This window comes from Macaca mulatta, chromosome 15 (genome assembly GCF_049350105.2).
Source record: "Macaca mulatta isolate MMU2019108-1 chromosome 15, T2T-MMU8v2.0, whole genome shotgun sequence".
NCBI lineage: Eukaryota > Metazoa > Chordata > Mammalia > Primates > Cercopithecidae > Macaca > Macaca mulatta.
The window spans coordinates 83,668,234-83,688,231 of record NC_133420.1 but is presented as its reverse complement, the minus strand read 5'-3'; the positions used below and the strand labels follow the sequence as shown (position 1 = coordinate 83,688,231).

Sequence of the window (19,998 nt, the reverse complement as noted above, 5' to 3'; positions counted from 1 at the left end):
GATTTTGTCTAATAATGCAAGTATATGCTGCCTATCTGACATTTTCTTTTTAGAGTTGACAATCTGTAATCTTGTGTCATCTGTTCTAATAAGGAATATTGGAAATAAGGTCAAATTTCAAACAATCTCTCGATCCAATAGGATTACAGCTATAATATTGAAATATATGCCTGATTTCTACACTAGAAGCAACTGAAAGTATATGTAAATCCATAATGATTCTAATTCTACAAATTCTTGAGAGATTTTTGCAGAATAGGTGGCTAACGGAGGAATGGAGTGACCTATGTTCACTAATTTAGAATACTTGGGAAGTTATTGAACTGACCAGAGATGACTCTTTGATGAAAATACAGAACGTTATTAAGTCAAGGGTATCCAAGACTCTCTTAGGAGAAAGAACTCTTTCCTAGCCCAGAGTGTATATATTCTTGATTCCTTAAATAGATGTGTCATAAATTCTGATGAGTTGTCATTGAAATATTAATATATATAAATTACACTTACGAATAAATAGGCTTTTACGAAGCATCTGGGATGTAGTTAGTACTAATTATCTTATTTAATTAAGATCTCAAATTGTTGGCCAGGTGTAATGGGCCACACCTATATCCTCAGCACCTTTGGAAGGCTGAGGTGGGCTGATCACTTGAGCTCAGGAGTTCAAGACCAGCCTGGGCAATGTGGCAAAACCTCATCTCTACAAAAAATACAAAAACTAGCTAGGTGTGGTGGTTTGTGCCTGTAGTCCCAGCTACTAGGGAGGATTGCTTGAGCCCGGGAGGTCAAGGCTGCAGTGAGCCAAGATCATGCCATGGCACTCCAGCCTAGGTGACAAAATGAGACTCTGCTCCCACCACCACCCCCTTCCCCCAAAAAAAAGATCCCAAATGACCAATCATAAAAACAAACCAAACCAAAGTAATGCATCTGGGTTTATAACCTTAGGTTGCAGTATAGATTGCCTGACCTCAATGAAGTAACTTTTAGGAAATTTTAAGACAGTCTTGCTAAATGAAGTTATTTTCCAGTGACTGTTAATGCTCATGTCAGTTTGGTATCATCTTGATTATAAGCTTTAGTTTAAACCAGAAAATTTCCATGGCTAAGTATGTCGGTTGTACCTATGGGATTTTTGTTTGCTTGTTTGTTTGTTTTTGAGACAGGGCCTTGCTCCATTGCCTAGGTTGGAGTGCAGCGGTACAATCGCAGCTCACTGCATCTTTGCTCGAGCAATCCTCCTGCCTCAGCCTCCCAAGTAGCTAGGACTACAAGCATGTATCACAAAGCCCAGCTAACTTTTAAATTTTTTGTAGAGATGGGGTTTTTCTGTGTTGCCCAGGTTGATCTTGAACTTCTAAGCTCAAGCAATCCTCCTGCTTCAGCTTCCCAAAGTGTTGGGATTACAGGCATGAGCCACTGTGCTTGGCCATTCCATACTATTCTGATTTATGGAGGTGACTGAGTGATGATATGGAGAGGCTATAATGCCTTTGAAAGAAGATTTTTATTACATTTCCTTAGAGGAGGGCGCATACCATGTAGGGCCACAGGAAGAAGCACCATTCTCAGTCAGGAGGCTGAAAGGGGAGAGGGGAAGGCATAGACCACAGTTTTTATTGGGATTTCTGTGGGAAAGACAAGGTAGGGAAGAGTAAACAGTTTAGGATTGGCTAATTTGAATAATTCCAGTAGGTTTGGGGGCAGAGGGGCTGTCCCTTGTAGTCTGGTGCTGGGCCCTGGGTGGATTGAGGTTGAGGGAATACCAGGTTGAGGGAAATAGTGGCTTGTTGTGTGATAAAGGAGGTGGTTTCAGAGTGGCTCTGGATCACAGGGGAGCCACTCTGAATTTTGACCATTAGTTTGGCCTTATAATTATTGGATGTGAAAATATAGAACATCAAGTTATGGGGACCATTTAAACTTAAGAAAATTGGCTGGGCACAGTGGCTCACGCCTGTAATCCCAGCACTTTGGGAGGCCGAGGCAGGCAGATCTTGAGATCAGGAGATCGAGACCATCCTAGTTAACATGGTGAAACCCCGTATCTACTAAAAACACAAAAATTTAGCCGGGCGTGGTGGCAGGCGCCTGTAGTCTCAGCTACTCAGGAGGCTAAGGCAGGAGAATGGCGTGAACCCGGGAGGTGGAGCTTGCAGTGAGCCAAGATTGTGCCACTGCACTCCAGCCTGGGCGACAGAGCAAGACCCCATCTCAAAAAAAAAAAAAAAAAAAAAAAAACTTAAGAAAATCAGCAATTTAGTTTTGTTCTAGTCATGATAGGATTTGTAGTTTTATTGCTTTGTCTCTAAATGAACACTTATTTATTCTTTGACTTTTAGCACAAAGAACACAAACCATACCAAACAATGCTGGTGCTGGGCAGTCAAAAGCTCACAGAACTGAGGGATTCAATTCGCTGTGTCAGTGACCTCCAGATTGGTGGTGAATTCAGCAACACTCCTGACCAAGCCCCTGAGCACATCAGCAAAGTAAGGTGATTTCCTCCCATAAAACAAAAGGAAATAGCAAGCTAAGAAAATAGTGATTACTCTAGCAGGTTCATAAATGTCCCAGTAAATCCTTTTCTTCTCCTGTGGGATTCCATCAAGCTACTACATTATCTCATTTTTTCCCTTTATCACTGGAACTTTTCCAAAGAAGAGGCTAGACTCTGTTTTGATTTCTTCATCTCTCATTTGTTTCTAAACTATCGTATGGAGACTTTTCCTTCTGGGCTAATAGTGACCACCTAATTTTCTAAGCAGTTGGTCACTTTTCCATTTTTATATAACTTGACCTCACTGTAGCATATGACTTTGCTGTTCATTCACTCTTGTTTTAAGCTCTGTCAGCGTTGCGATCTGTCATAACTGCCCCCAGCAAAAGGCTGGAGTCGACCTGAGAGCCTTAATAGTTAGCACCCATTCTTTGCCTTTTGCTGCCCAAGGACCAGTACCAAACAAGGAGAGACCATATAAAGTTGGTCCTTGCTGGTGTTTCCCCAATGTGTTGCTCTCAAAAGGAAAGAGAAGTCCTGCATACCATAAGGATGGAAAGGAGCAGTGTGGTAGACTGGCTACCCACAATGTTTTCAGAAAGGGTCGTTTACCTAATAAAGCAGGAGGGCCTTGTTCCCTTCCACATTTCATCATAGGGCAGGATTGAACTATACCTGCTACAACTCTGGCAGAGGGCCTCAGGTTTACAGGGCCATTTCAGGGGAGGGATAGCATCTCCTAGAGATAAGTAAAAAGATATTTGGAACAACAAGGATGGAGATAGTGTTTGGACAGGAACCAATACAATCTCCTTTTTTCCTGATTCCTGTTCCACCAGCCACATAAATGTTGGTATAACTTAGGTTTAATGTTAGCTTTTTTTTTTTTTCTCCCTAGGCTGACATATAAGACCTTTTATAATGATGATTCCCAAATTAACTTTCTGTACTATTCACTTACTGCCTTTACACCTTATTCATCCATAGTGAATTTGTGTATTTTCATCAGTGTACCATACTTTTTCATGTTTCTGAGTATTTGAACATGGTAGGAAGCCCTTTCCTTCCTTCCATCCATTTTGTGAGTTCATTCTCAGATTTCCAAACCCAGCTCAAAACTCACCAATTATATACAAGTTTTCTTGACTCCTTTCTTTTTTACCCTGGCACCTTTTCATTTGTCCATTGTAGTGTATATTTCAGTATGCTGATTCAGTGTAATGCGTGTGTGTCTGCTCCACAGGCTGACTGTATTCCAGTTTTTGGTGACCAGTGTGGAGACTAGCATCATGGCTCACATGTAGATTTCACTTAAGTACCTGTTGAGTTATGCTAAAAATGGTTTTTAGATATTTAGGTTCTTCAGGGTTGCCATCTTAGTGCTTTTGGAGAGAAACATTAGGATAAAAAGAAAAGTAGAATTTCAAAATTTTATGCGAACCAGGAAATACGAGTTTTATTTATTTTATTTTATTTTATTTATTTTATTTATTTTGTAGATGGGGCTCTGTTGCCCAGGCTGGGGTGCAATGATGCAATCTCGGCTCACTGCAACCTTCACCTCCCAGTTTCAAGTGATTCTCGTGCTTCAGCCTTCCAAGTAGCTGGGATTACAGGTAGCCCCACTGCACCCAGCTAATTTTTGTATTTTTAGTAGAAACAGGGTTTCGCCATGTTGGCCAGGCTGGTCTCGAACTCCTGACCTCAGGTGATCCACCTGCCTCAGCCTCCTAAAGTGCTGGGATTACAGGCATGAGCCACCATGCCCGGCTAGTAGAGACGGTGTTTTAGCATGTTGGCCAGGATGGTCCGAACTACCAACCTCAGGTGATCCACCCACCTCAGCCTCCTAAAGTGCTGGGATTACAAGGCGTGAGCCACTGCGCCTGGCCAAGATTTATCTTTTCTTTAAAGCAGCAGTGGCAATCTTCTGCAAAGTTAATCTTGTCAAAAAAAACATAAGATGTAACTGTTAAATAATAAGATCAATCTAAGAAGAAAAATCTGAATTTATCCTCTTCATTCCAACCATCTGAACATTGCTCAGAGCAATTTGAGTCAGATCTGGGAATCATTCTTACCTTCAGGAAGCCCTGGAGAATGTTTGTCTGTTTTTGATCAAGTCCAGTCTGGGCAACAACTCACTGTATTGCCCAGGAGAAGGTTTTAATCAGGCTTTGTCAATTTACTTGGTCTGTACATTGGTGCTGATACCTTCTGAAGTTTTCTAAGCAGGGATTAAATAACCCATAATTGTATTTTAAAATATTTACATATCTACTATTACATTGTTTCTGTCTCTTCTATTTTTTTTTCGAGACAGAGTTTTGCTCTTGTTGCCCAGGCTGGAGTGCAATGGCGCGCGGTCTTGGCTCACAGCAACCTCTGCCTCTTGGGTTCAAGCGATTCTCCTGCTTCAGCCCCCTGAGTAACTGGGATTACAGGCGTGCACAACCATGCCCAGCTATTTTTGTATTTTTAGTAGAGACGGAGTTTCTCCATGTTGGTCAGGCTGGTCTCGAACTCCCGACCTCAGGTGATCTGCCCACCTCGGCTTCCCAAAGTGCTGGGATTACAGGCGTGAGCCACTATGCCGGCCAGGGAAATTTATTAGTGGATGACTTTTGATTTAAATGGAAAACATTCTTGTTCTTTTAGAGTTCACCTTGTAATTAATAATTATGCCAAAAGATATTAAGTTGCTTAAATCACCTAAGATGAGGTTTTATGGAAGTGTTTTGTAAAACACAATTATATATATTAAACTTCATTTTGTTTCCAAAATAAGTCAATAGTTATTTATTTAGAACCTTTATTTCAGACCCTGCTTACCTCTTTGAGGGTGTAGAAGTATATTAAGTGGCAGATTTTGTATTGTAGCAGCTGGTCATATGACATTAAGTACATTATACATTTTAATCTCCATAACAACCAATGAGAAAGGTAAAGGCTTTACTCACATTTTACATGGGAGAACAGAGGGTGAGTGAGATTTAGTGACTGGTCCAAGAAGAAACAAGATAGCCAGTCTTACAAGAGTGTCTGATGCGAACACAAGATGATCTGTAAGTGGGGGAATGAAGACAAGAAAGAAAAATGGAAGCTTCAAAGAAGTAAGAGAAAAAGTAAAATATTAGGGTAAAATTATTTTAGTGCCTGAAGCATATATCTCCTATACATAAATTGCTTTTGGTCTTCACCACAATCCTGTAAGACATCGTGGCATATACTATTATTCTCATTTCACAGATGAGAAAACAGGTCTGAGAAGTGATTGCTACATACCAGAATCACAAAGCTAGTAAGTGGTAGGTTAAGGAAAAGAACTCAGGTCTTCTGACCCTCATCCAGGGGTCTAAATAGATGGTGAAGGACCAGTTTAACAGAGTGCTTCTCAGCTCTGGTTGCATGTTTTTTTCTAGAGAGCTTTGGAAAAATACTGATCCCCAAAGATTCTTAATTAATGAGTCCGAGTTTACATTTGGTGTTTGGTTTTTTTGTGATTTGATTTTGCAGTCAGGAGTGAGAGCCACTCCTTTGACGGAAGCTGTGGTAGAATGAGTTAAGAAACCTTGAAGGTTCCCACCAGTTGTGGTACAACTATGGTACCTGGGGCAAGATTGCTTGAGTAAAAATAGAAATTCAGATTCTGTCTGCCTAAGAGTTACTGAAAATATAAAGAGAGAATTTTTGTAAAAACATTGCAAATACAAAAAATGCCAGAAAAACATAACTTGATGATCATTGTTATCACTGGGGAAACATTAAAGATAGGACTTTGTTTAATTTTTAGTTCTAGTATCCAACACTACTTACTGCTGTATATTCATATGATAAAATAATGATGTTTATTTGATTTCTAATTGGGTTTCTATCATGAATCTCGGGAGAATATACACATTTGAATCAAACGTAGTGATTAAAACAGCAGTAGGGTAAAATTGAAAGTAGCAGCAGTTTTTGTAACCTGTATTAGTGTGATTTTATGATACATAAATTTTGAATTAATACTTAGAGCAATTTCATAATTGTTAATAGTTGACTTTCTCTCAATACCATCTGTTTTCTTGTAGGACCTATACAAATCAGCCTTCTTTTATTTTGAAGGAACATTTTATAATGATAAAAGATACCCGGAATGCAGAGATTTGAGCAGGTATAGTTTCCAAAAATCTTCTCAAAGTCCTTCCTATTTCTAGTTATCAAAATAGTGTTATCTCCACAAATCCTATTATTGGCCTATTAAGGACCTTTGCCAAGGAATTATTGATAAATCTTGTCTTGAGCATTACATACATCCAAAAAAAAAATTAGCCAGGTACAGTAGTCCCAGCCACTCCAGAGGCTGCGGCAGGAGAATCTTTTGAGACCAAGAGTTCAAGGCTGTATAGCATGCTATAATCTCACCTGTGAATACCCACTGCTCTCCAGCCTGGGTAATATAGCAAGACTCTGTCTCTAAAAAATATAATAATAAATTAAATCCCATTAACATGCATTATTAGTCTCTGGCCTTTACATATAAGTAATAGTGGTAAATTAACCTGTCACTGTTTTTTCTGCCTATCTAGTATATACTATTGTTTGTGCTAGATGATGGTGATATATATGTTGCTTAAGTACATAATATAGAAAAAATCTATAAGCTCATTTTAATGAGACCATACTTTCATTATCAATGTCTTAGCAATTAGAGTATATAAGTATACATATTATTGTTGCCTTTTAAGAAAAAAAAAAAAAGTGTCGTTCTGTCATCATACAGTGGCACGATCTCAGCTCTCCCTGCAACCTGTGCCTCCTGGGTCAAGCCATTCTCGTGCCTTAGCCTACCAAGTAGCAGGGACTACAGGTGTGTGTCATCATGCCTGGCTAATTTTTGTATTTTTAGTAGAGACAGGATTTTGACATGTTGGCCAGACTGGTCTTGAACTCCTGGCCTCAAGCCGCCTGCATCAGCCTCCCAAAGTGCTACATTACAGGTGTGAGCCACAATGCCCAGCCTATTATAGCCATTTTTTTTTTTTTTTTTTTTTTTTTTTTGAGACGGAGTCTCACGCTGTTGCCCAGGCTGGAGTGCAGTGGCGCGATCTTGGCTCACTGCAAGCTCCGCCTCCTGGGTTCACGCCATTCTCCTGCCTCAGCCTCCTGAGTAGCTAGGACTACAGGCGCCCGCCACCGCGCCCGGCTAATTTTTTGTATTTTTAGTAGAGACGGGGTTTCACTGTGGTCTCGATCTCCTGACCTTGTGATCCGCCCGCCTCGGCCTCCCAAAGTGCTGGGATTACAGGCTTGAGCCACCGCGCCCAGCCTTATTATAGCCATTTTTAATCTGTATTCTAACCCAACAGTTCAAACCTATTGGTTTCAGCATTTTTGGGTTTTTTTTTTTTTTTTTTTTTTTTTGAGACAGTTTTGCTCTTGTTGCCCAGGCTGGAGTGCAGTGGTGTGATTTCGGCTCAATGCAACCTCCGCCTCCCGGGTTAAAGCGATTCTCCTGCCTCAGCCTCCCAAGTAGCTGGGATTACAGGCATGTACCACCACACCCAACTAATTTTGTATTTTTAGCAGAGACGGGGTTTTTCCCCATGTTGGTCAGGCTGGAATCGAACTCCCGACCTCAAGTGATGCGCCCACCTCGGCCTCCCCAAGTGCTGGGATTACAGGTGTGAGCCACCGTGCCCAGCCTTGCATTTCTTTATACTGTAAATAATTGAAGACTTCGATGAGCTTCTGCTTATGTGGGTTATAACTATCAATATTTATGATATTAAACATTGAAACTAAGAAATATTTGAAATATTAAATCTCATTACATACTAACATTTTGTGCAAAATATTTTTCAAAACTCAATGAGTGACGTTGTTACACATTCTGCATTTAAGCTAAAGTGATACACATCATGTAACCTGCAGAAAACTGATCCCTTATGAAAATTCAGCATTCCTAATCTCAACATGTATCAAACATTTTGGTCTTCATCTCAAGATGGCAACTGTCCAGTTAGTTGGGTGAGCTAGGTTAATGTGAATTACTGCAGTCACAAACTGTTTTCTGTAGTTTTTAAGTTTTTGTGGAAAAATGATATATCCTTCCCTTTTCCCCCCTTAGAACTATCATTGAGTGGTCAGAGTCCCATGATAGAGGATATGGAAAGTTTCAGACTGCTAGAATGGAAGATTTCACCTTCAATGACTTGTGTATTAAACTGGGTTTTCCTTACTTATACTGTCATCAGGGAGACTGTGAACATGTCATTGTCATTACTGACATAAGGTAGGTTACTTTTTTTTTTTTCCTTTATTTCAGAGTACAAAAGCAGAGATAGTTTTTTTTAAAAATCAGAGGAGTGGCCGGGCGCGGTGGCTCAAGCCTGTAATCCCAGCACTTTGGGAGACCGAGACGGGCGGATCAAGAGGTCAGGAGATCGAGACCATCCTGGCTAACACGGTGAAACCCCGTCTCTACTAAAAGATACAAAAAACTAGCCGGGCGAGGTGGTGGGCGTCTGTGGTCCCAGCTACTCGGGAGGCTGAGGCAGGAGAATGGTGGGAACCCGGGAGGCGGAGCTTGCAGTGAGCTGAGATCTGGCCACTGCACTCCAGCCTGGGCGACAGAGCGAGACTCCGTCTCAAAGAAAAAAAAAAAAAAAAAAAAAATCAGAGGAGTAAAAGTAATGATCATTGCAACTTGACTTGGAAGCAGCAAAAATGCTGTTTTCTTTCCATGCAAAGACCAACTCTTTCCATCCATTTGCATCCTCTGTTGTTCATTATTTTGGAAAATCTGTAAGAAATACTTCACTGGCCGGGCGCGGTGGCTCACGCCTGTAATCCCAGCACTTTGGGAGGCCGAGGCGGGCGGATCACAAGGTCAGGAGATCGAGACCACGGTGAAACCCCGTCTCTACTAAAAATACAAAAAATTAGCCGGGTGCGGTTGTGGGCGCCTGTAGTCCCAGCTACTCGGGAGGCTGAGGCAGGAGAATGGCGTGAACCCGGGAGGCGGAGCTTGCAGTGAGCCAAGATCGCGCCACTGCACTCCAGCCTGGGTGACAGAGCGAGACTCCGTCTCCAAAAAAAAAAAAAAAAAAAAAAAAGAAATACTTTACTATTAGAAGGTTAAAAATCTGTTAATACTTTAAAAAGTATCTCCATTTTGTATTAAACAGCTGTTATTCAGGTAGTAGTTATCCATTTACAGATAACATTGCAACTTTGTTTTTAGGTTTCTCTTTTTGCCAAAATTTGAAGGAGATAAAAGGGAATTGGAGGAAGAGTAATTCTAATATTTGACAAATGTGAAGTCTTAATGCTTTGACAAATATTTAAATTGGGAAGGAGCTAAGATAGTCTAAAATGAGATTTGGGGATGAGTTATAAATTTAAACAGCTAATAGCTGAATAAGGCTATTCATTTCCTCTTTATTTAGGAAATCTGTTTAAGAAGGAATACTATGTACGAATAAACCCTGCTCCAGTGCTGGTTTGATTCCTTAGGAGAGACCATTTAAAACTTTTTTGTGGAACAATAACGTACCTATGTTTGACCAGTAATTAGAAACCAGTAATTACTAGTATTAATTAGTAATTTATTATACCAGTAATAGAAACAGATGCCTGCCAGGTGCAGTGGCTCACGCCTATAATCCCAACACTTTGGGAGACTGAAGTGGGCAGATTGAGCCCAGGAGCTCGAGACCAGCCTGAACAACACAGTGAAACCCTCTCTACAAAAAATACAAAAATTAGCTGAGCATGGTGGTGCGTGCCTGGAATCCCAGCTACTCAGGCTAAAACATGAGGATTGCTTGAGACCAGGAGGTCAAGGCTGCAGTGAGCTATGATCATGTCACTGCATTCCAGTCTGGGTGACAGAGTGCGACCTTGTCTCAAAAATAAAAAATAGGAAAGAAAGAAACTGATGCTTTCAGAAAGTCCCTGCTTCTATTTTTGGTCTTACTGACTCATCTCCAAAATTTTGTATCTCATGCACTCCATCTCCGGAAACTACCAGAAGATGTAAAAGTGCTTCACAGAAAGTGTACACCATGAACAAGAAAGACATGGAATGCAACACAGAATAGGCAGAATAGGTTAAATAGACATAAAAGGGATTCTCAGAATGATGGAAAAGTGAAACCCCAGTGTGAGAGCTTTGTACCAGATCTGGAGATTTGATCCAGGGTCTGGAGCCAGGAGCATACAGAACTCAGGAAGGATGTCTGCGGGGGAAAATAAACTGGTTGACTCCCGGTTGTTCACTGTTCTGTCAGAAAATAGGTGACTGAATTCGTGATAGGTACATTGAAAATTAAGCAAATGGGCCAGGTGTGGTGGCTCATTCCTGTAATCCCAGCACTTTGGGAGGCCAAGGCAGGTGGATCACGAGGTCAGGAGATTGAGGCTATCCTGGCTAACAACGGTTAAACCCTGTCTCTACTAAAAAATAGAAAAAAAAAATTAGCCAGGCATGGTGGCGGGCACCTGTAGTCCCAGCTACTCTGGAGGATGAGGCAGGAGAATGGCGTGAACCTGGGAGGCGGAGCTTGCAGTGAGCTGAGATTGCGCCACTGCACTCCAGCCTGGGCAACAGCAAGACTCCGTCTCAAAAAAAAAAGAAAATTAAGCAAATGTAAATGGGAGGGAATTAATAGATTAATAGCTAGAAAACAAAATGTCGTCCCATAAATGTCAACTGTGTGGCTTAGGTAGAAATAGTACTAATTCGTCATGAATTAAATATCTGTTTAACCAAAATTATGGTAGTTCTGTGGGGAGAAGTTGAGGAGCTAAATTCTAAACAAACAATTAAGAATGGAAAACAGTTGTCCCTAGGGAAGAAGAATGGGGAGGCAAGAGCCAGAAGCATATATAAACCTTGGATTTATATGGCTTTTAAAATTATAGACAGTACATTTATGTCTTGGATGTTATTAAAATTTTATATCAGCAGCCTAGGCACTGTGGCTCATGCCTGTAATCCCAGCACTTTAGGAGGCCTAGGTGGCCAGATTACTTGCTGTCAGGAGTTCGAGACCAGCCTGGCCAACATGGTGAAATCCTGTCTCTAAAACTACAAAAATTAGCTGGGTGTGGTGATGGACGTTTGTAGTCCCAGCTACTTGGGAGAGTGAGGCACGAGAATCACTTGAATCCGGGAAGCGAAGGTTGCAGTGAGCCACGATTGCACTCCAGCCTGGGCGACAGAGCAAGACTGTATCAAAAGAAAAAAAAAAATTATATAAGCTGTTCTGCCTGCTCTTCCTTTCAAATGTGGGAAAATATGCTAGCCTTGTAATAAACATAAGATGGAAGGCAACCCCCAGTTCTCTCTGATGGCTTTGTTTTCCATACATTTCTTTTCTTTTCTTTTTTTTGAGACAGAGTTTCGCTCTGTTGCCCAGGCTGGAATGCAGTGGCATGATCTCAGTTCACTGCAACCTCCATCTCCTGGGTTCAAGCAATTCTCGTGCATCAGCCTCCCAAGTAGCTGGGATTACAGGTGCGTGCCACCTTGTCCGACAAATTTTTGTATTATTTATTTATTTTTTTTGAGACCGAGTTTTGCTCTTGTTGCCCAGGCTGGAGTGCAGTGGCACGATCTCGGCTTACCGCAACCTTTGCCTACAGGGTTCAGGCGATTCTTCTGCCTCAGCCTCCTGAGTAGCTGGGATTACAGGCATGTGCCACCATGCCCAGCTAATTTTGTATTTTTAGTAGAGATGGGGTTTCTACTCTATCTGTTGGTCAGGCTGGTCTTGAACTCCCGACCTCAGGTGATCTGCCCGCCTCAGCCTCCCAAAGTGCTGGGATTACAGGTGTGAGCCACCGCGCCTGGCCTAATTTTTGTATTTTTAGTAGAGAAGGGGTTTCACCATGTTGGCCAGGCTGGTGTCGAACTCCTGACCTCAGGTGATCTGCCCACGTCGGCCTCCCAAAGTGCTGGGATTACAGGCATGAGCCACCGCACCTGGCCTTTTCCGTACATTTCTTACAGTGTAGGCCTGTTTCTATAAACAATGTGATTCCAAGGCTGAAGGATAAAAACATGACCCTTAAACTCATGGTAATTTCTTGATACAATGATCAACAAAAGAAACATGATCTGTTTGAATGTCAAAGAAAAAGCAATTTACACTTTTTTTTTTCTTGAGAAGGGGGTGTCACTCTATTGCTCAGGCTGGAGTGCAGTGGCAAAATCATGTCTCAATGCAGCCTCGGCCTCCTGGGCTCAAGCAGTCCTCTTCCCTCAGTCTTTCCCATAGCTGAGATTATAGGCATATGCCTCCGTTTTGTATATGTTTTGTAGAGACAGGGTCTCACTCTGTTTCCCAGGCTGGTCTTTAACTCCTGAGCTCAAGCGATCCTCCTGCCTTGGCCTCCCAAAGTGCTGGGATTGCAGATGTGAGCCACCACATCTGCCCTTTTGTTTTTTTTAAAAAGTTTACATTTATTAAGAGTATGCAATGTAGGGCTTTTTAAAAGGCAATTTAGAGAAGTCATTTTTATCTTACAGGTAGATTTAATCATTCAGTGCCATTCCATAATACCAGCTATCAAAGGGTTATTTTCTGATGGTGAAAGTTTTAATTTAAAAAAAGTGGTATTTTAGAATTGTTAGAGACCTTTAGAACAATTTTGTGTAGTCCTTTCATCTTTCAGAATAATCTGAAGTCTGTCATGATTTACAGGATTTACCCAAAGCCGTGGAGCTGATTAGTGGCAGAGTAGAGACTGACTTCAATTTTTTTTTTAATAAAAGTTATGAAACTTCTTAAAGGTTTCATAATTTTGACACTTAAAACTAAGATTCTACTAATTCATATTATGCCATGAGTCAGAATTAGATTTTAATAAAGGAGACATTAAAAAAACAAGAGCCACATTCTAAAAACCAGTTAATCTAGGTAAAATATTACTGAGTAGCTTTGCCCAAATTGTTTCATTATACGGTACTAAATGTTAGTCAGGTGTGGTGGCTCACACCTGTAATCCCAGCACCTTGGGAGGCTGAGGTGGGAGGATTGCTTGAGGCCAGGAGTTTGAGACCAGCCTGGACAACATAGTGAGACCATGTCTCTACAAAAATTTTAAAAATTATCTAGGTGTGGTGGTGCATGCCTGTAGTCCCAACTACTGGAGAGGCTGAGGTGGGAGGACTGCTTGAGCACAGGAGTTTGAGGAGGCTACAGTGAGCCAAGATTATGCCACCGTACTCCAGCCTGGGTAACAGAGTAAGACCCCATTTCAAATAAATAAAAATAAAAGGTACTAGTGTTAAGCAAAGCAAGGATTCTCTGGTAGAATACATTCAAGAAATGCTCTATATGATGACCCCCTCTTAGCGGGGGTCACAGTGTACATTACCGTAAACGGATTTGAGAAGTCTAAGGAAAGAAAACCTTGTTTAATCCAAAATGCTCTTGGAGAAAGTATTTTGTGGAACACAATTTGGTCAAACATGGTATAACAAGTAATTTAGCAACATCTTGTAAGCAAAAATTGAAAGTATTTTCCTAATACTCAGGTACAGATTTATTTAATAGCTCATAAAAATTTGTCACTTAATATTTATCACCTTAATATCTTTATTTTCCCATGAACAAAAGGCTTGTGCATCATGATGACTGCTTGGATAGGACACTGTATCCCCTCCTTATCAAGAAGCATTGGCTATGGACCAGAAAATGTTTTGTTTGTAAAATGTATACAGCTAGGTGAGTGATAATGTATTTTTTTTCTCTGAGAAATGGTAGTTTTGACTTTTGGTATTTGTTTTCCACTTTGGATCTAAGAATATTTGTACTTTAGGTTATAAATATGAAGTATCATGTAGTAGCGAAGTGCCACAAAACCAGTTTAGTGAGTTAAAACTGACATTCTTAAATAGTAAGGAAATATTATATGTACACAAGTCCAGGGGTAGGTCAAATTTCAGGCTTATAAAATGTATACAGCTAGGTGAATAAAAATAAAAGTTAATAGTGTTAAGAAAGCAAGGATTCTTTGATAGAATACATTCAAGAAAAGCTCTGTACAGTAACTCCCTGTTAGAGGGTCACAGTGTACATTACCATAAAGGGATTTGGGAAGTCTAAGGAAAGAAAACCTTGTTTAATCCAAAATGCTTGGGGAACCATGTTCTTTCTGCCTCTTGTCCACACAGTTTACATAATCAGCTTCATCAATAAAACTTCATCAATTAAAAAAATACCACAGCACATCACATGAAGTTAAAATATAGTTTTATAAAATTTTTATTTCATGTGATTCTACATGTTTAGATTATAAAGCATTTCTTACTGTGGGTCACTGAAAAAAAAAGTTTGTTGCTTTTGGAGGTTGAGGTGGGAGGATCACTTGAGGCCTGGAGACCAGCCTGGACAACACAGCAATAACTATAAAAAAAAACCTGAAAGCCACTCAGAGGACAGGAAATTTAGTATAGGTTGAGCATTTCAGATTTCAAGAATCAGAAATCCAAAACTTGATAGTTTTTGAGTGGCAACATCTGATGCTGAAATGATCAGTGGAGCATTTTGGATTTCACATTCTCAGTGGAATGCTCAGCCGGCAAATATATGCATAATATTTAAAAATCTGAAAAAAATCTGCAATTTGAAATACTTCTTTCTGATTCCAAGCATTTCAGATAAAAGATACTCTTTTTTTTTTTTGAGATGGAGTATTGTTCTGTCCCTTGGGCTAGAGTGCAGTGGCACAATCTCGGCTTACTGCAACTTCTGCCTCCCGGGTTCAAGCGATTCTCCTGCCTCAGCCTCCTGAGTAGCTGGGATTACAGGCGCACACGACCACACCCAACTAATTTTTTTTTGTATTTTTAGTAGAGATGGGGTTTCGCCATGTTGGCTAGGTTGGTCTCAAACTCCTGACCTTGTGATCCACCCGCCTTGGCCTCCCAAAGTGCTGGGATCACAGGCGTGAGCCGCCACACCCAGCCCAGATAAAGGATACTCAGCTTGTATCTTCAGTTTGTTTTCGCCACCCCACAATATTCTTTTCTAAAAGATCAACAGGAAAACATGATAAATCAGATAAAAGGGAAAATAATGTTAAAAGCAAACATTCCATGAGATGCATAATTCAAACATACCATACAATAGCATCTTCATGCCATTCAACATTTTGGTTGAATAATGTTGCCCATATTGCCATTTGTATATACTTTATAACATAATCTTGAGTTATAGGTAAATAGTTACATAAGTTTTCAAATTAACCAGTACTCATTTATCAGTTAAGAAGGTATATTAAGCAAAAGTGTATCAGATCTGTAGCATCTAATTTTGTTACAGTTTTTCAAGATGGTCTGTTAGAAGAAAATGACTATATTCATACTTGGAGGATAGGTATGTCATGGCAAATGTGTGATACTTTCAAGTAGATTTATATTCTTCCTTTAAGGGTAACTATTACAGAGAAACAGCATTCTGCAGTGTTTCTTAATATTAGATGACCTTTTGGCTTTGTAGAGAGTGTTGGTGGTATTTGCATCTATGTATACAAAATTAAAGATTATGCATTAATAACAGACTGATAAGGAAATAGTGAGAATGTTATATTTACATATTGCTACAGGTCATAACTTAAAGCATGTTAAGGTATGGAAAATTTGATTGTAATGATGTACTTCTTTTTTTAAAAACTACAGATGGGTGACGAACAATGACAGTTTTGCACCAGAGGACCCATGTTTCTTTTGTGATGTTTGCTTCCGAATGCTCCACTATGATTCAGAAGGCAACAAACTGGGGGAATTCCTTGCTTATCCTTATGTTGATCCTGGAACCTTTAATTAAGAATAGCTACACTCACAAAAGTACCCCCTCATGAAATAACTGTTCTCTTGGATGGTTACCTTTTTTCTAAGAAACACCACTGAGGAGCAGGATCCACTTTGAACAGTCTGCTAAAGCTACCAAAAAAAATTCCAAATCACAGATTTTCTTATAATGATTGTACATGTTTATAACATAGTTAAATTTCACATTTATTCCAAAGAGTATTTAATTTAGTGCTTTTTACCCATTGAGTTGTAGTACTTTATATATTCTGACTTTAAATCCTTTGTCAGACACACATATTCTTTCTCCCAATCCATGCCTTCCCTATTCATTCTCTGTCCATAGTGTTTTTTTGCTAAAGATAGAATTAATGATACATCAAGTAGTGGAAGTGTTTTGAAAATGCTTTGAAGAATGTGAGAGCTACACCTTCTACCATGAGGCTTCCAAGGTAAAGATCCTTCAAATATCTGTAACGGAAATTAGGGAGAATGAATTATTTACAAATAAGACAAAATTAATAGCTTTGGGATAATTTATTTTTGTTTTTGAGACAAAGTCTCGCTTTTGTTGCCCAGGCTGGAGTACAGCGGCGCAATCGCGGCTCACTGCAACCTCCACCTCCCAGGTTCAGGCGATTCTCCTGCCACAGCCTCCCAAGTAGCTGGGATTACAGGCACCTGGCACCATGCCTGGCTAATTTTTGTATTTTTAGTAGAGACGTGGTTTCACCATGTTGGCCAGGCTGGTCTCAAACTCCTAACCTCAGGCGATCCGCCCGCCTCAGCCTCCCAAAGTGCTGGGATTACAGGCATGAGCCACCGCGCCCGGCTGCTTTGGGGTAATTTAATGTTCGTGTGCTGTTGAGTAATGTTAAGTTTTGTTTTGAAGGAAACTAGGCATACAAGACATGTTAATAAGACTTTGTGAATAATGGATTTAAAAAGATACTGAGTGTATACTCACAACTCCAGAAATAACATTAGCTTGAAGCTTTATTTCTTGACAAAAGCTTTATGAATGCTATGAGTTTAAAATATGTCAATTTAATACTATGATTTAAAAAACAATAGATTTCGTATGACTGTGGAGACATGGAAAAATCAAGATCCTATTGATATGCTAGCTCTGGCTCACTTATTCTTGGGTAATGATACTATTGGATATATACCAGTATTCTATAAGCAAAAAGAAAAAAATAAGTTTTTCTGGCCCAGGTCTTCCATATTTCTGGTCCCCTTACTATAGTAATCCTAGTTACTCTCATCTTATTCTGAGAAAAAAAAAAAAACTTTTTAAACTTATTTTTTGATACAGGGTCTTACTCTGTCACCCAGACTGTAGTACAGTGGTGTGATCTTGGCTCACTGGAGCCCTGACCTTCCCAGGCTCAGGTGATCCTCCTACCTCAGCCTCCCAAGTAGCTGAGACCACAGGCACAGGCCACAGGCCACCATGGCAGGCTAATTTTTTTATTTCTTGTAGAGGCAGCGTTTCACTATGTTGCCCAGGATAGTCTCAAACTCCTGACCTCAAGTGATCCACCCACCTTGGCCTCCCAGAGTGCTGGGATTACAGGCATCAGTCACAGCACCCAGCAAAAGAAACTATTTATTTTCAGGTTTAGACCATCAGATAGATTTATAGCTATCTACATTCAAATATTTTCTGGAAACCTTTATGGGTAGAAAATTTAATACTGTTTAAAAACGTTTAGGAATACTATAGATTTCAAATGCATCATTTAAAATAAATAAATTCCACTTTTTCTCTCCTAGGTTGTATTAAAATTTGACTGAAAAATGGATGGCTAAGAACAGACATTTATATAAATGGAAAACTGATGAAACCTATAAGCCTATGTGTTTAAAAGATTGACAGTGAAGTATGTTTTATGGACTTAAATGCCACAAACAGTTAAGTCCGTTGGCTTGGAGAGGACAAGCACGTGCTTCTGGTATGTCTAGTGTTCTCATTCACTGATTCAGTCAGTATGCAGATAATCAGTATAGAGAACTCAGAGGCTGGCTTATGTTATACCTAAATTTTTACTTTCTTGTATACAACAATGCTAAAATTGAGCAGATTGATAACAGCCAGCAAACCATAGATTTAAGATAAATGATTTACCCAACCCTAAAATTCCATGGGTAAAAATTTTGATTCCTTTATTTGTAATACTGCATTCCTTATAGGTCTTACATGCATATGCAAGGATATTTTATTCATTTTCATTTCATACTCTCAAACTTCAAAAAGTTAAGTATTGTCATAATGCATTATTCCGTGTGTGGTGTCAATTCATTTTAGTGGACAAAGAAGAAACATGCCAGTTAAAACATTTCTGCTACTGGCATTCTATTATTTGAGAATGTTTTTCTGCTAGTTCTTAAGGTTAACCTTTTCATCAAAGACTCAGGTACCTATTATTGTTTCCTGGTGAAACTGAGGAGAAAAGTTAACCAGGTTACTCCCAGTTTGCCCATGTGTTATGTGTCAGTTATACAGGTATCCAACCAAGTTCAAGTCAAAAGAAATTTCTAACTTTGTATATTTCTGGAGCTATAAAACCCCTGATTTAAGACAGCTTTTCTCTTTTTTCGAGACAGCTTTTCTTTATGCTTATTTCAATCAAAACAACACACCTGTCAAATTACATGTAACATATTATCTAATGAAGATAGGCAAATGTGAAAATGTTGTCATGAACATGTCAATCAACATGCTTGGTAGTTGAATTTGACTTTTATATAATAGTGGATGCACATGCACAAAAGTCACCAGAGAAGCAATAGCTATTTCTTTAAACGTTCTTCAGGCCTCAGTACCGTTTAAGGATAATTAGACATTTTAGTTTTACTAGGAGAAAGGTCATCTCTAACATTGTGTTGCAGAATTACACAGCCCAAACACACACATTTCTGCCTATTAAACCAGCTTCTTTGTTTCTAAAGAGTTTAATGATACGGGTTTGCTATTTCCATTAGAGCATCCTTTCTCTGGCCAATCGGACAAAATAAAGTTAGCGAAGCCCTCACAGCACCCTATGAAAAATCTTTGCTCTTATACAGGATTAGATGCAGACCTCATCTTGACCTGACATCTGTAACCAGGTAAGTGTATGTGAGTAGGAACATAGACAGCAGTACTGTATCAGCAAAATCTATCATATTATTTGAAATCACCGGATATAATATTAAAGTGCATGGTTCTCTCCAGTTGTTCACATACCAAATCCAGATGGATGTATCTGCGATTTCTCCAAGCAGCCAAGAAAACCTTCAATAGTTCTGCTCAGTCATGTATGACTTTTTTTTTTTTTTTTTTTTTTTTGAGATGGAGTCTCGCTCTGTCTCCCAGGCTGGAGTGCAGTGGGGCAATCTCAGCTCACTGCAACTTCTGCCTCCCAGGTTCAAGCAATTCTCCTACCTCAGCCTCCCTAGTAGCTGGGATTACAGGCACGTGCCACTGCGCCCGCCTGATGTATGACTCTTTTACCCAGTAATCAAAACACATACGTACACACACACCGGCCCAAAAGAGGTGTTAAAACATACATATTACACATACTTTTTGCGGGGCAGGGTGGGGGCTATCTCAAAATTACCTCTTGGTGCCTTGTCAAGCTGTGGAGTTTTGACCACACACACCAATTGAGCCAATGAACAATTTCAATGATCCTGAAAGTTC

The 19,998-nt window shown here is 39.9% G+C and overlaps 1 protein-coding gene across 4 annotated transcripts in view; it reads left to right on the top strand.

The window, feature by feature from the left end:
• SNAPC3 (small nuclear RNA activating complex polypeptide 3) overlaps positions 1-18,894 on the top strand; it is a 44,243-nt gene extending 25,349 nt beyond the window's left edge. The window contains exons 5-10 of one of the 4 annotated variants that reach the window (XM_028834372.2): positions 2,343-2,492; positions 6,574-6,656; positions 8,613-8,777; positions 14,113-14,220; positions 16,176-16,759; positions 18,087-18,894. In XM_028834372.2, the coding sequence (XP_028690205.2) occupies positions 2,343-2,492; positions 6,574-6,656; positions 8,613-8,777; positions 14,113-14,220; positions 16,176-16,323 (654 nt within the window). In that variant the 3' untranslated portion in view covers positions 16,324-16,759; positions 18,087-18,894. 4 annotated transcript variants of the gene reach the window in all.
• Positions 18,895-19,998: the final 1,104 nt, after the last annotated feature.